General features: G+C 37.3%; 1 protein-coding gene across 1 annotated transcript; it reads right to left on the bottom strand.

The window, feature by feature from the left end:
- Nucleotides 1–687: 687 nt before the first annotated feature.
- Nucleotides 688–12,134, bottom strand: admp (anti-dorsalizing morphogenic protein). Its single transcript, XM_056468374.1, has 5 exons — nucleotides 11,825–12,134; nucleotides 9,119–9,255; nucleotides 6,691–6,813; nucleotides 5,828–6,023; nucleotides 688–1,106 (listed from the first exon to the last, which is right to left on the bottom strand). Exons 1-5 carry the CDS (start codon nucleotides 12,132–12,134, stop codon nucleotides 688–690), a joined length of 1,185 nt encoding a protein of 394 aa, XP_056324349.1.
- Between the last annotated feature and the right edge of the window lie 196 nt (nucleotides 12,135–12,330).

Consider the following 12,330-nt stretch of genomic DNA (forward strand, 5'->3'; position numbering starts at 1 on the left):
GTGGTTGAGCTCAAGTGCGTTAAATGAAAGCAAATAAGAAGCATCATGAAGGGGGCGGGGCACTAGAGAGCATCTGATTGGTTATGATTTGATGAGAAACTGAAGTATGAGGGTGATGTAAACCGTTGATCCATTTAGGTGGAAGTGACGAACTACAAGCTTTACATGTTTATATCAGTTTTAAAATGCTAATTTTCTCAGTTTTTTGAAGACGACTAGTTTATATATGTCTTAAAAACTAACAATACTGATACTAGCATCTAAACAACTTTATTTTAATTTCACGGGACCATCAAGCCCTATTAAAAACCAGCAAAAGCATGTCTGTTCTTAAAGGGACAGTTCACCCAAACATGAAAATTTACTGTGTACTCATTCTCTAGTCATATCCTTTAGGATTTTCTTCCTTTAGGGGAATTCAATCAGATCTGTGTTTTTAAATAAACCAAATATTTAATAAAATAATTTCACATGAATGATAATACTTTTGCCCTCTACTCTCACAGTAACAAAACCCCCAAACTATTTTTTGTGTAAGAATTTATTTAGACTTTATAATAGTTCACGACATGCAATATACAAAATGTACATGTTTTAACAAGCGATCATCTCAGCATTCTCCATATATTAAAATATTTTCTATCTATGTACATATTTACAATCTCATCCAGTAAATGTGTGTTTTTTTCAGCGACACCCGCAGCTTCCGGCCACCATATCATCATACTGTTTCAGCACCACATTCTCGTCATCGTCAAAGTATAGCAGGCTGATGCTGTAGAGTTTATCCGGGACGCAGCAGGGCGTCTGGATGCCTTTGTTGAGTTTGAGGGTGTTTATGATGGATTGGACGATGGCGTGGTTCGTAGGCCTCATATTCTGGCCCAGAGGAAATATACAGGAGCCTTTGCAATGATATGCATTGTATCCTCTGGGAGACACGATCCAGCAGGACCAGCCAATCTCCTCAAAGTCCACGTAGAGTGGCAAACGCTGACAGGCCATCTTTTCTCCTTTATCATCATAATCCACAGAGCGAGAGCTTCTACGGGATGCCGGGACGCTGGGAAATGGCAGACTGGGGCCGCCAGGAGAAACATCTGAACCTGCGGAAAACAAGAGAAGAGGACGAGGTCAGAACAACCAAGAAAAGGGCTCCCGCTAGACACGGAGATCGACTGAATGGATACAAAAATGATAAAACTCAAGTGTTTAACTCTAGGGGAGATGTAAAATGGGAGGCGCAGTGGGTAGCACGTTCACCTCACAGCAAGAATGTAGCTGGTTCGAGCTTTAGCTGGGTCAGTTGTATATGTATGTTTGTGAATGAGTGTGTATGGATGTTTCCCAGTGATGGGTTGCGGCTGGAAGGGCATCCGCTGCGCAAAACATGTGCCGGATTAGTTGGCGGTTCATTCCGCTGTGGCGACCCCGGATTAATAAAGGGACTAAGCCAAAAAGAAATAGAATGAGATCTAAAATGATCATATTTTCAAATAAAGAAATTTCATATCACGATTTAAGTAATCTCATATATATCGTTATCAGGATATGAGATTAATTAAAGTTTTGTATCAATTCAGTCGATCTCCGGGATCTAATGTGAGCACTTTTAGCTTAGCTTAGCATAGATCATTGAATCAGATTAGACCATTAGCATCTCGCTCAAAAAAAGAAGTGTTTTGATCATTTAAAATCACTTTTATATCCCAGTATATTAAATTGGTTAATATTAACCACACAGAAAGGACTATTTCTGTTTGACATTTTAAAATATATGCTCAAATATGTATTCTTCATTTATGATTCACTTTATCTAGAACACTTCCCTTTATCTAGAACAGGGGTGTCCAAACTCAGTCCTGGAGGGCCGGTGTACTGCATAGTTTAGCTCCAACTTCCTTCAACACACAGTTTCTGGTATACTTAGGGTGCTTTCACACCTAGACTTTTGTTTCGGAACCTGGCGCGTTTCCCCAGTTAGCGCGGTTCGTTTGGCATATGTGAATCCGGCAATCGCACTCGCGTCCGCGCCAAAACAATCGCCTGAATGAGGTGCTTTCGGCTTGATTGAAACGAACTCTGGAGCGGATCGATTGTAGTGAGAAAACATAACGATCCAAACCAGGCTATATCATAGTGTATTATGCATATGTAAGCCATATGTACAGCTATTATTGTCATTGTCATGTCATTCCTACCGATAAATATGCGTTTCATGTTAAATACGAAAGCGAAAGCATGTTAATTATTAACGAGAGCTGTTTATCTGTTAAGAAAATTGATCGAACAGCAGTCTTGATTTATCTGTTATTTCTCTCAATAATGTAAAGCATATAATGCATAATTCTAGCAAACGACTATGTATGAGAAAGTCTTACCTCTGATTTATACTTGGTGATGATGTCTGTGGGTGTCACCATTCAAAATTAAAGTGCACATTTTCGCTTATATTGTCTTATTGCTCATCGTCATAAATTAAAATAAGGACTCTTGACAGCTGAGCGGGACTCTGAAAAATAAACTGTGAAACTCTGACCAATGTGAGGAGAGTTTACTCACACGTGACTTGTTTTAGCTAATTTGGTCCGCTTAGAAACTTTGCCGTGTGAAAGCGAACCACACTAAGTACAAAGAGCAACATTGTAACAATTTTAATCTCTGTTTCGGAACAAGAGAATCGATCCACATGTGTGAACACACTCCTAGAAAGAGCTTGATTAGCTGGTTTCGGTGTGTTTAATTGGGGTTGGAACTAAAATATGCAGAACACTGGCCCTCCAGGACCGAGTTTGGACATCCCTGATCTAGAACATCAGGGTAAATGTTTGATTAAGGGTGTAGTAATATAAAATAAATATTAATGAAACTCTTTTCTAAAAACTATTGCAGACTCAACATAAAATGTTGAGGAATAAAATGCAGAGTGTTAATATTGTACTTTTTACGATGATTTTTTTCCTGTTTCTACCCGCATCCAGATTTTGTCATCCAAATGATAAAAAAGAATTGCCGTAAACAATGTATTTTGTGACCCTCTATCATTTTCTTCATAGTATTTTCAAGATTTTTAGGGATTTTAGGTGCTGCTCTAAATTAAAAGCAAAAGTCAGCTTTATATTATCACACATGAAGACCAAATTTCATTCATTCACTCATTTTCCTTCAGCTTAGTCCCTTATCTATCAAAGGTCGCCACAGCGGAATGAATCGACAACTATTCCATCATATATTTTACGCAGCAGATGCCCCCCAGCCGCAACCCAGTACTGGGAAACACCCATACATTCTCACGTTTACACACGCACAAACTCATACACTACAATTTAGTTTATTCAATTCACCTATAGCGCATGTGTTTGGACTTGAGGGGGAAACCAGAGCGCCCGGAGGAAACCCACGCCAACATGGGGAGAGCATGCAAACTCCACAGTGGCCCAGCCAGGACTCAAACCAGCGACCTTCTTGCTGTGAGGCACCGTGTCACCCAGTACCAGTAATAACAGTTCAAATATGTGTATCTATTTGAAAAAATTGTTGATTATCTAAATAATAGACAAGCATCGAAGGTGGAGAGAAAGATCAACAAGCACCTCCGGAGGTGGCTGGGAATCCCTCCAAGGTTCGCTTCAGTAGGTCTTTATATAAGATCAGGGCTGCTCCAACTTCCTCTTTCATCCGTGGTGGAGGAATTTAAGGTAGCAAAGTGCAGAGTCATAATGACATACAGAGACTCCCAGGATGAACAAGTCAGGCAGGCAGGTATTCTTTACAAGATCAGGACACAAGTGGGCAGCTGACTCATCTATTGCACAAGCTGAAAGTATGTTGAAGCTACGTGACATCATGGGAACACCATGCACAGGAAGACAGGGTCTTGGAACTTCCCATATTTAGCAATGGGGGACGGTTGGATCCAAGGATAGAAGGGCTATGATCCAGGAGGAGGTACAGAACCTGAGGGAGGAAGGATGAAGGGCAAGGGCAGTGGAGCTAGCGTCCCAGGGAGCATGGACCAAGTCAGACCTACCCAAGAGGAAGATCACATGGGGAGATCTGTGGAGATTGGAACCTTTCCGCACCTCATTCATGTTAAGGTCGGTGTATGACACTCCCAACTCCGACAAACTTGCACAAGTGGGGCTTAAGAGAGAACTCATTGTGCAAGCCTTGTGGGGAGAGGGGTACCTTGGCACACATTCTGTCAGGGTGTAAAACATCACTTGTCTAAGGTGGCGCCATGACAAGGTGCCCATGACCCTCGCTAACACCCTAGAGCAAGAGAGACGCAAGAAACACCAACCACACCGGAGAGCAACACCAATAATCAAGTTTGTAAGAGCTGGTCAAAAGCCACCAACCACAGCAACAACAAGAACCAATCTGCTGCAAAATGCTCAATCATGGGAAATGAAGGTAAGACCTGAGGGAAAGACTGCAACCCCCCCCGGTTGTCCAGAAAACCTTGAGGCTAGATGCAGTGATGTGGTCTAAAGAGGCAAAGATCATTCTCATCGAACTTACAGTGCCATGGGAAGAGGGTTGTGAGAAAGCGTTTGAGAGGAAGAGTGGCAAATACCAGGACCTCATGCATGACTGCAAGGAGAAAGGTTGGCAGGCATGGCTCTTCCCAGTCGAGGTCGGCTGTAGAGGATTCCCTGCCCAGTCAGTATTGAGGATGCCATTGGGGTAATAGGGAAGGAGAGAAAGGTAACTGTTCACAGGAAGGGGGAGGCAGCAGAGAGAGCTTCATGCTGGTTATGGAGCAGGAGAGAGGAGCTTAGCTGGAAGCCGGGGGGAGTTGATGGCCAGTGATTTGGCCACCACTGCTGACCCACCAATGTTGAGGGTGTTGAGCTTTAGGGTTGCAACACCCAATGATCATTGGATACCGCCTGATGACATCAACTCCTCCTGGCCAAGGCTACATTCACCAAAATTAACTGAAGGAGAAGCATCTTTGGATGTATTGTATTTACACAGTTCTTCTTCAAACATTTTCCCAAGACTCCTTAAAAAGTTCAAACTCCTAAAAAGGTTTCCCCAGACTCCTTTAAAAATCAGGAATTGATTCGATAAAAAGTTAAACCACTTAAAAAAAGAGAGAAATTATTTTTTTCTGCTATAATTTACAGTAGTTACAGTAGCTGATTCGGTGCTATAACTTGAATAAAACTATAAATGAATTAAGATGTTATTTATAGGCTGCTATTTTTGTCAGTGTAGTCAGAGTAACCTCTGGACTACTCTCAAGATGTCTGAATCAGTTTTATAGATTATTGGAGACTGCAATATACACAAGAAATCACTGTACATACAGTTGAAGTCAGAATTATTAGCCCCCTTTTATTTTTTCCTCAATTTCTGTTTAACGGAGAGAAGAATTTTTTTCAACACATTTATAATCTTAATAGTTTTAATAACTCATCTCTAATAACTGATTTATTTTATCTTTGCCATGATGACAGTAGATAATATTTGACTAGATACTTTTCATTATACTAGAATTCAACATAAATTGATATTTAAAGGCTACACTTAGTTAGGCAAGTCATTGTATAATGACATTTTGTAGACAATCAAAACAAATATTGCTTAAGGGGGCTAATAATATTGACCTTAAAATTTTTTTTTTTTTAATTAAAAACTGCTTTTATTCTAGCTGAAATAAAACAAATAAACTTTCTCCAGAAGAAAAAATGTTATAGGAAATACTGTGAAAATTTCCTTGCTCTGTTAAACATAATTTGGCAAATATTTAAAAAAGAAAAAAGATTCACAGGAGGGCGAATAAATTTGATATTAAAGAGATGCGTGTATTATTTACCTTTACTGGTAACCTCCAGAGAAGCAGCCCGTCTGCCGTCATCAGTGAACAAGACCAGCATGGGTTGTTTGCTGTGATGATGATCACGACCCGATGCGAAACGCACCGTTTTCAGGTCCATCTGAAAGCCCGCGAGAGTCCTGACCGAAACCAGCAGACCCAGATTACTGCCCTCGTTGGACATCCACGAGCGCACCTTTCACAACAAACACATGTGTTAGAGATAGACGACTCGCGGTATTTACACAATAATATCCTTACTCGTTGTCTACTTTGGCAGTTAAACTACATTTAACTCTTTCTCCACCATCGTGATGTCTCATCAATTAACCCTCCTGTTGACTTATGGGGTAAAAAATGACCCGGGCACCATTTTAACAGCTGAATACAACTAAACAACTTTTTTTCATCTCTCCTTCGGCTTAGTACCTTTATTTATTAGGGGTCGCCACAGCAGAATGAACCGCCAACTATTCCAGCATATGTTTTACACAGCAGATTCCCTTCCAGCCGCAACCCAGTACTGGGAAACACCCATTCACACTCATTCTCACACACACACACTCATACACTACGGCCAATTTAGTTTGTTCAATTCACATAGCACATGTGTTTGGACTGTGGGGGAAACCAGAGCATCCGGAGGAAACCCACGGCAAACTCCACACTGAAACACCAACTGGCCCAGCTGGGACTCGAACCAGCGACCTTCTTGCTGTTAGGCCCCACCTAAATTTGTAAAAACTAATAAGTTAACATAATTCCTTCATGTTTCCACAACACAAATGGATGGTGTGGAACCCAGCATTTTGTACAGTACATTTACAAAATTTGAGTGAAGTGTGTCTTTAGTTGATGCTTACAGCTTGAGTGATGGTGAAAACCTCCCAGCCGCTGGAGTGAATGCGAACCAATCTAGATGAGAGCAGCTTCTTCCCTTGCGAGACATTTTTGTTGCTGCTGTCCAGAACCTGATAGACACTGACCTGCGCAAAAACATCACATTAATCCCAAGCCGATTAATCCAAAACACTGCAAGTGCATGTGACAGTAGAAAAATGATACACTGTAGTGTATAAGCATAGGTGTATTATATAAAAGAACAACTTACTGCCGTTGTGTCTAAATAATATGTATTAAAAAGTAACTGTAGTCTAATTATGGGTATTTTGAAAAGTAGTTTACTCTAATTACAACAAACATACACGTTTTGTAATCCAGTGATGTAACACGGATTACATGTAATCCGATACTACCTACACTGTAAAAAATAGCCGTAAATTAGCAGTTTTCAGTATTTTGTGATTCACGTTTTTATTTTTCTCCATTTATTTCTGCTTTTGTATTGCATTATGTGACCCTGATCATTCTTCCAACAACTTTTAACCTCGAAAAGCTGAAAAAAGTGACTTTTATTAACATTTGTAATAGTGTAAAGTGATATTTTGTCTGAGTTGGTGTTTTATATTACACTACTAACACCTTGTAATAAGCTGTCAGTGCATTTTCTATTATTATTTCTAGGAATGTGACCAGAAATCTGAATGTGATCGAAATTATTAGCCCCCCTGTTTATTTTTTCCCCCAATTTCTGTTTAACGGAGAGCAGATTTTCCAAACACGATACACATTTCTGAACATAATAGTTTTAATAACTCATTTCTAATAGCTGGTTTATTTTGTCTTTGCCATGATGACAGTAAAGAATATTTGACTGGATATTTTTCAAGACACTTCTATACAGCTTAAATTGACATTTAAAGGGTTAACTAGGTTAATTAGGTTAACTAGGCAGGTTAGGGAAATAAGGCAAGTTTTTGTATAACGATGGTTTGTTCTGTAGACTATTGAAAAAATATATAGCTTAAAGAGGCTAATAATTTTTTATTTTTTTAAATAATAATTATTTAGGGGATTTTCACCTTTATTATGACAGAACAGTAGAGAATTCAGACAGGAAAGCATTGGGAGCAGAGAGAGGGGAAGGATCGGCAAAGGACCTCGAGCTGGGAATCGAACTTGGGTTGTCGTGAGCACTTTGGTGCTATATGTCAGCGCGCAGTACTACTAGGCTACTGGTGCTGACAGGGGCTAATAATTTAGACCTTAAAATGGGTTTAAAAAAATTAAAAACTGCTTTTATTCTAGCCGAAATAAAACAATTAAGACTTTCTCCAGAAGAAAAAATATTATCAGACATACTGTGAAAATTTCCTTGCTCTGTTAAACATAATTTGTCAAATAGTTAAAAAAGAAAAAAAATTCAACGGGGGGCTAATAATTCTGACGTCAACTGTATATATTCTCATTATTTTTAACACATCTCTAGTTATGTGGTGGCACAGAGTTAGACCTCTTTCTTGACTTCACACAGAAACAGCAATGCGTGCAGCATGACATCACTTTGTTGCAGAGACACTATTGGTGAAATGCCGGCAAACATGGAAGCAGCTTGAAGCGGAAACCGTGAGTATATCTGCATCTGGAGGTATCATAAAGTTGATGACGACAACATTACCATAGCAAACCATGAGATATGCAAACTTGGGATTGCAAGAGGTGAAGAATTTATGTTATTTATTACTTGATTGTTCAAGCTACCTCACAGAAGTTCTCTGTTTGTTAACAGAGTTGTTAAATGTTAAAATAAGGTGGATTAAATAAAAAAGGAACATCCTGGATCTGTTTCTTCGCTCTTCTTTATTCTTTTTTTATGTATTATAGAAGTATCGGATCAGGTTTCTGTATCGGCAGATGCTCAAAATCAAATGACTTGAAATCGGACTTGAGGGCAATAAAACCGAGACATCCCTACTTATTTCTCTAGATCAGTGTTTCCCAACCCTGTTCCTGAAGGCACACCAACAGTACACATTTTCAATGTCTCCCTAATCAAACACACCTGAATCAACTTATCATAACATCAGAAGAGACTCCAACACCTGAAGTTAATGGGTCAGAAAAGGGAGACATTCAAATGTATGTACTGTTAGTGTGCCTCCAGGAACAGGGTTGGGAAACACTGCTCTAGATATTATTTATTGTACATTATATTATTCCAAACTACTAAGATGTCAATAAGAGTCACTTTGTTAAACTGTAGAGTTATATTTTCAACATCAAAAGTCGACAGAGCAGAGATCAACATCTCATAACGCAACTCACAACTGTAAATAAATAGAAAACACATACAGAAACTGTTTATTTAAAAATACTGATAATTTACAGATATTTTTTTACAGCGCAGCGCTGATTATGTGGTATTTTGTCAGTGTAAACCCAGTGCTGTACCTGACAGAAGTGATGTCTGTTTAAGACGAGTGATGTTTTTGGTCTGAGTTTGAACAGGTGAAGTTCAGCCGTCAGGATCTTCTCACTCTTGGCTACAGTGGACATGTTGAAGAGATACTCGATTCGTTCACTGTGCACTGAAGAGATAGAATGGTGAATGATGAGAAATAAATAGCACATAAAGCTGAAATTATTAGCCCTCCTGTATGTTTTTTATTTTACTTTACATATTATTTTACTGTATATTTGACTAGATATTTTTCAAGATACTAGTATTTAGCTTAAATTGACATTTAAAGGCTTACACAGGTTAAAGTTGGATAATTAGGCAAGTCATTGTATAATGATGGTTTATTCTGTAGAGTCAAAAAAATATTGCTTAAGGGAATTTTGACCTTAAAATGGATTTTAAAAAATTATAAACTGCTTTTATTCTAGCTAAAATAAAACAAATAAGACTTTATCCAGAAGATAAAATATTATAGGAAATACTGTGAAAGATTCCTTGCTCTGTTAAACATCACTTGGGAAATATTTGAAAAAGAACTAAAAAATAAATAAATAAAATCGCAGGAGGGCTAATATTTTTGACCTTAACTGTACTTTTACATTTTTACACGCAAACTATAACCATCATCACAATCTCCACATTAGTATTCATATTAATGGATGATTAATGTGGGTTTTTAATGAGCCAGTCTCAAAAAAAAATCTCATTTAATCTCCCAGTCTTGGTGCTTGCCTAAAGTTTATTTAATTTTAATTTCAAATTGCACAACTAACATGAAATATACAGCCAAGTCTGAAATTATTTATACCCCTAGCAAATTTATTGAATATATAATTTATTTTTAAACCAAAGAATTAATAAAGAAAGAAAAAAAGTGAACCCCTTTAATACGCTGTAAAAATACACTCACTTCAACCCAACATTGTCTTTATTTATTTATTTTTTTTTAAATGGCACTATTTAACCCATTGGTTTAATTTGGATTTTTTGTTGTATTATTAGGCATTATTATTATTATTATTTACACAACCCTACTTTAAAATAGTTATTTCCTTAAAACTACCCAGATTGTGAGTGTGTGTGTGGGGGGAGGGGTGCACTTTATAAAGCATTTAAATTACACTTTATAACCCAGTGGTTTTGGTTTGCCCATATTTTTAGGGTGTACACCAATTTTTTTTTAAATTGTTATCACATTAAAACAACCCAGATTTTTTGATGACATGCGGATTTGTAGTTTTAGAGTTTGATTTGAATCAACTTTTCCTATATTATTATGCGTTTTTATGAATTATCACTCTTCAAATAAATAAATTAAAATGAACAGAACATAACAGAAGTGTAAAGCCACTTTTTAAAATGGATATCGCGTTAAAACAACCCAGGCTTTTTTAGGGAGCGCCACTTTATGTAGAGCTTGACATTTTCCTTAATTATTAAGCGTTTAATCTTCATTGTCACTCCTCAAATAAATAAATAAACATGGATAGAACGGAAGTGTAGAGAAAAGATTATTGTAAGCCACTTTTTACAATTGTTATCACCTTAAAACAACCCAGGCTTTTTTGTGGGCGCACCAGTTTATATAAAAATTTGAATGACATTTTCGTATATTATTAAGCATTTAATCTTTACTGTCAGGTTTCAAATAAATACACAAACATGATTAGAACATAACGAGTGTAAAAATAAAAAATTATCTTACATAAAACAACCCGGGTTTTTTTATGGCCGCCACTTTAACTTTTTCTATTATTAAGTGTTTACTGTTTATTGTTACTCTTCAAATAAATTGCCCACATGAACAGAAGTGTAGAGAAAAAATAATCTTGCATTTTTATATTGTAAGCCATTTTTTTAATAACATTTTCCTATATTATTAAGCGTTTAATCTTTATTGACACTCTTCAAATAAACAAATAAACATTAACAGAAGTATGGAAAAAATTATCTTACATTTTTATATTGTAAGACACTTTTTTTAAATTGTTATCGCATTAAAACAACACATTTTTTTAAGGGCAAGCCACTATAAATAGTTTGAATTACATTTTTCTATATTATTAAGCGTTTAATATTTATTGTTAATCTTCAAATAAATAAATAAACATGACCAGAACAGAAGTGCAGAGAAAACATTATTGTAAGCCACTTTTTTAAAATGGCTATGGCGTTAAAACAACCCAGGCTTTTTGAGGGGCGCCATTTTATAAAGAGATTGAATGACATTTTCCTATATTATTAAAGAGTTTAATCTTTATTGAAACTCTTCAATAAACAAATAAACATTAACAGAAGTATGGAAAAGATTATTTTACATTTTTATATTATAAGACACTTTTTAAAATTGTTATCGCATTAAAACAACTGTTTTTTTAGGGCACGCCACTATAAATAGTTTGATGATATTTTCCTATATTATTAAGCGTTTAATATTTATTGTTAATCTTCAAATAAATAAATAAACATGACCAGAACAGAAGTGTAGAGAAAACATTATTGTAAGCCACTTTTTTAAAACGGTTATCGATTTAAAACAACCCAGGCTTTTTGAGGGGCGCCATGTTTGAAGAGTTTGAATGACATTTTCCTATATTTTTTATTTTTCGTTTAATTTTTATTGCCACTCTTCAAATAAATAGGCCTACATAAAAGTGAACAGAATAAAACAAAAGTGTTTAGAAAAATGATCTTACGTTTGTCGAAGAAGCTCCGGACCGTGTTTCCCTCGAGCAGAGTCGGGTCTTTGGTGACTCCGTCCACATCCGCAATGGTGTTGTACAGGTCCAGCATATACTGAGGAGGCTGTTTGTGTCCCCGACCCAAAGCAGCAGGAGGATCCTCCATCCCAAACACCTCCAAAAGCCTCCTGATCGCCTCCGACCGCACTTCTTTAGGCTCGCTTTCCACCGCTAAATGTCCTTCCAGCTCGTTAAAAAACCCGGGCCGGGCGACGGAGAGTCCCATCATTGTAGACAACATTGCAAAGAACATTGCAGACAGCATGATGATCTTTCAGGAGCTCGAGATTGACTGAGAACAGGCAGATTTGGCAGCGTTTTATATATGATGATGGTCAACAGTTGTAAAGAGCTCCTATTTAGTCGCAAATGCAAATCAACAATCAGTGAATGTAAAGCAAATCTAATGGCAGTGTTAACGAGGTGTGAACGGGACTGGTGGTCTTCGAGGAGATCCTGAG

Source organism: Danio aesculapii, chromosome 2, assembly GCF_903798145.1.
Source record: "Danio aesculapii chromosome 2, fDanAes4.1, whole genome shotgun sequence".
Lineage (NCBI taxonomy): Eukaryota > Metazoa > Chordata > Actinopteri > Cypriniformes > Danionidae > Danio > Danio aesculapii.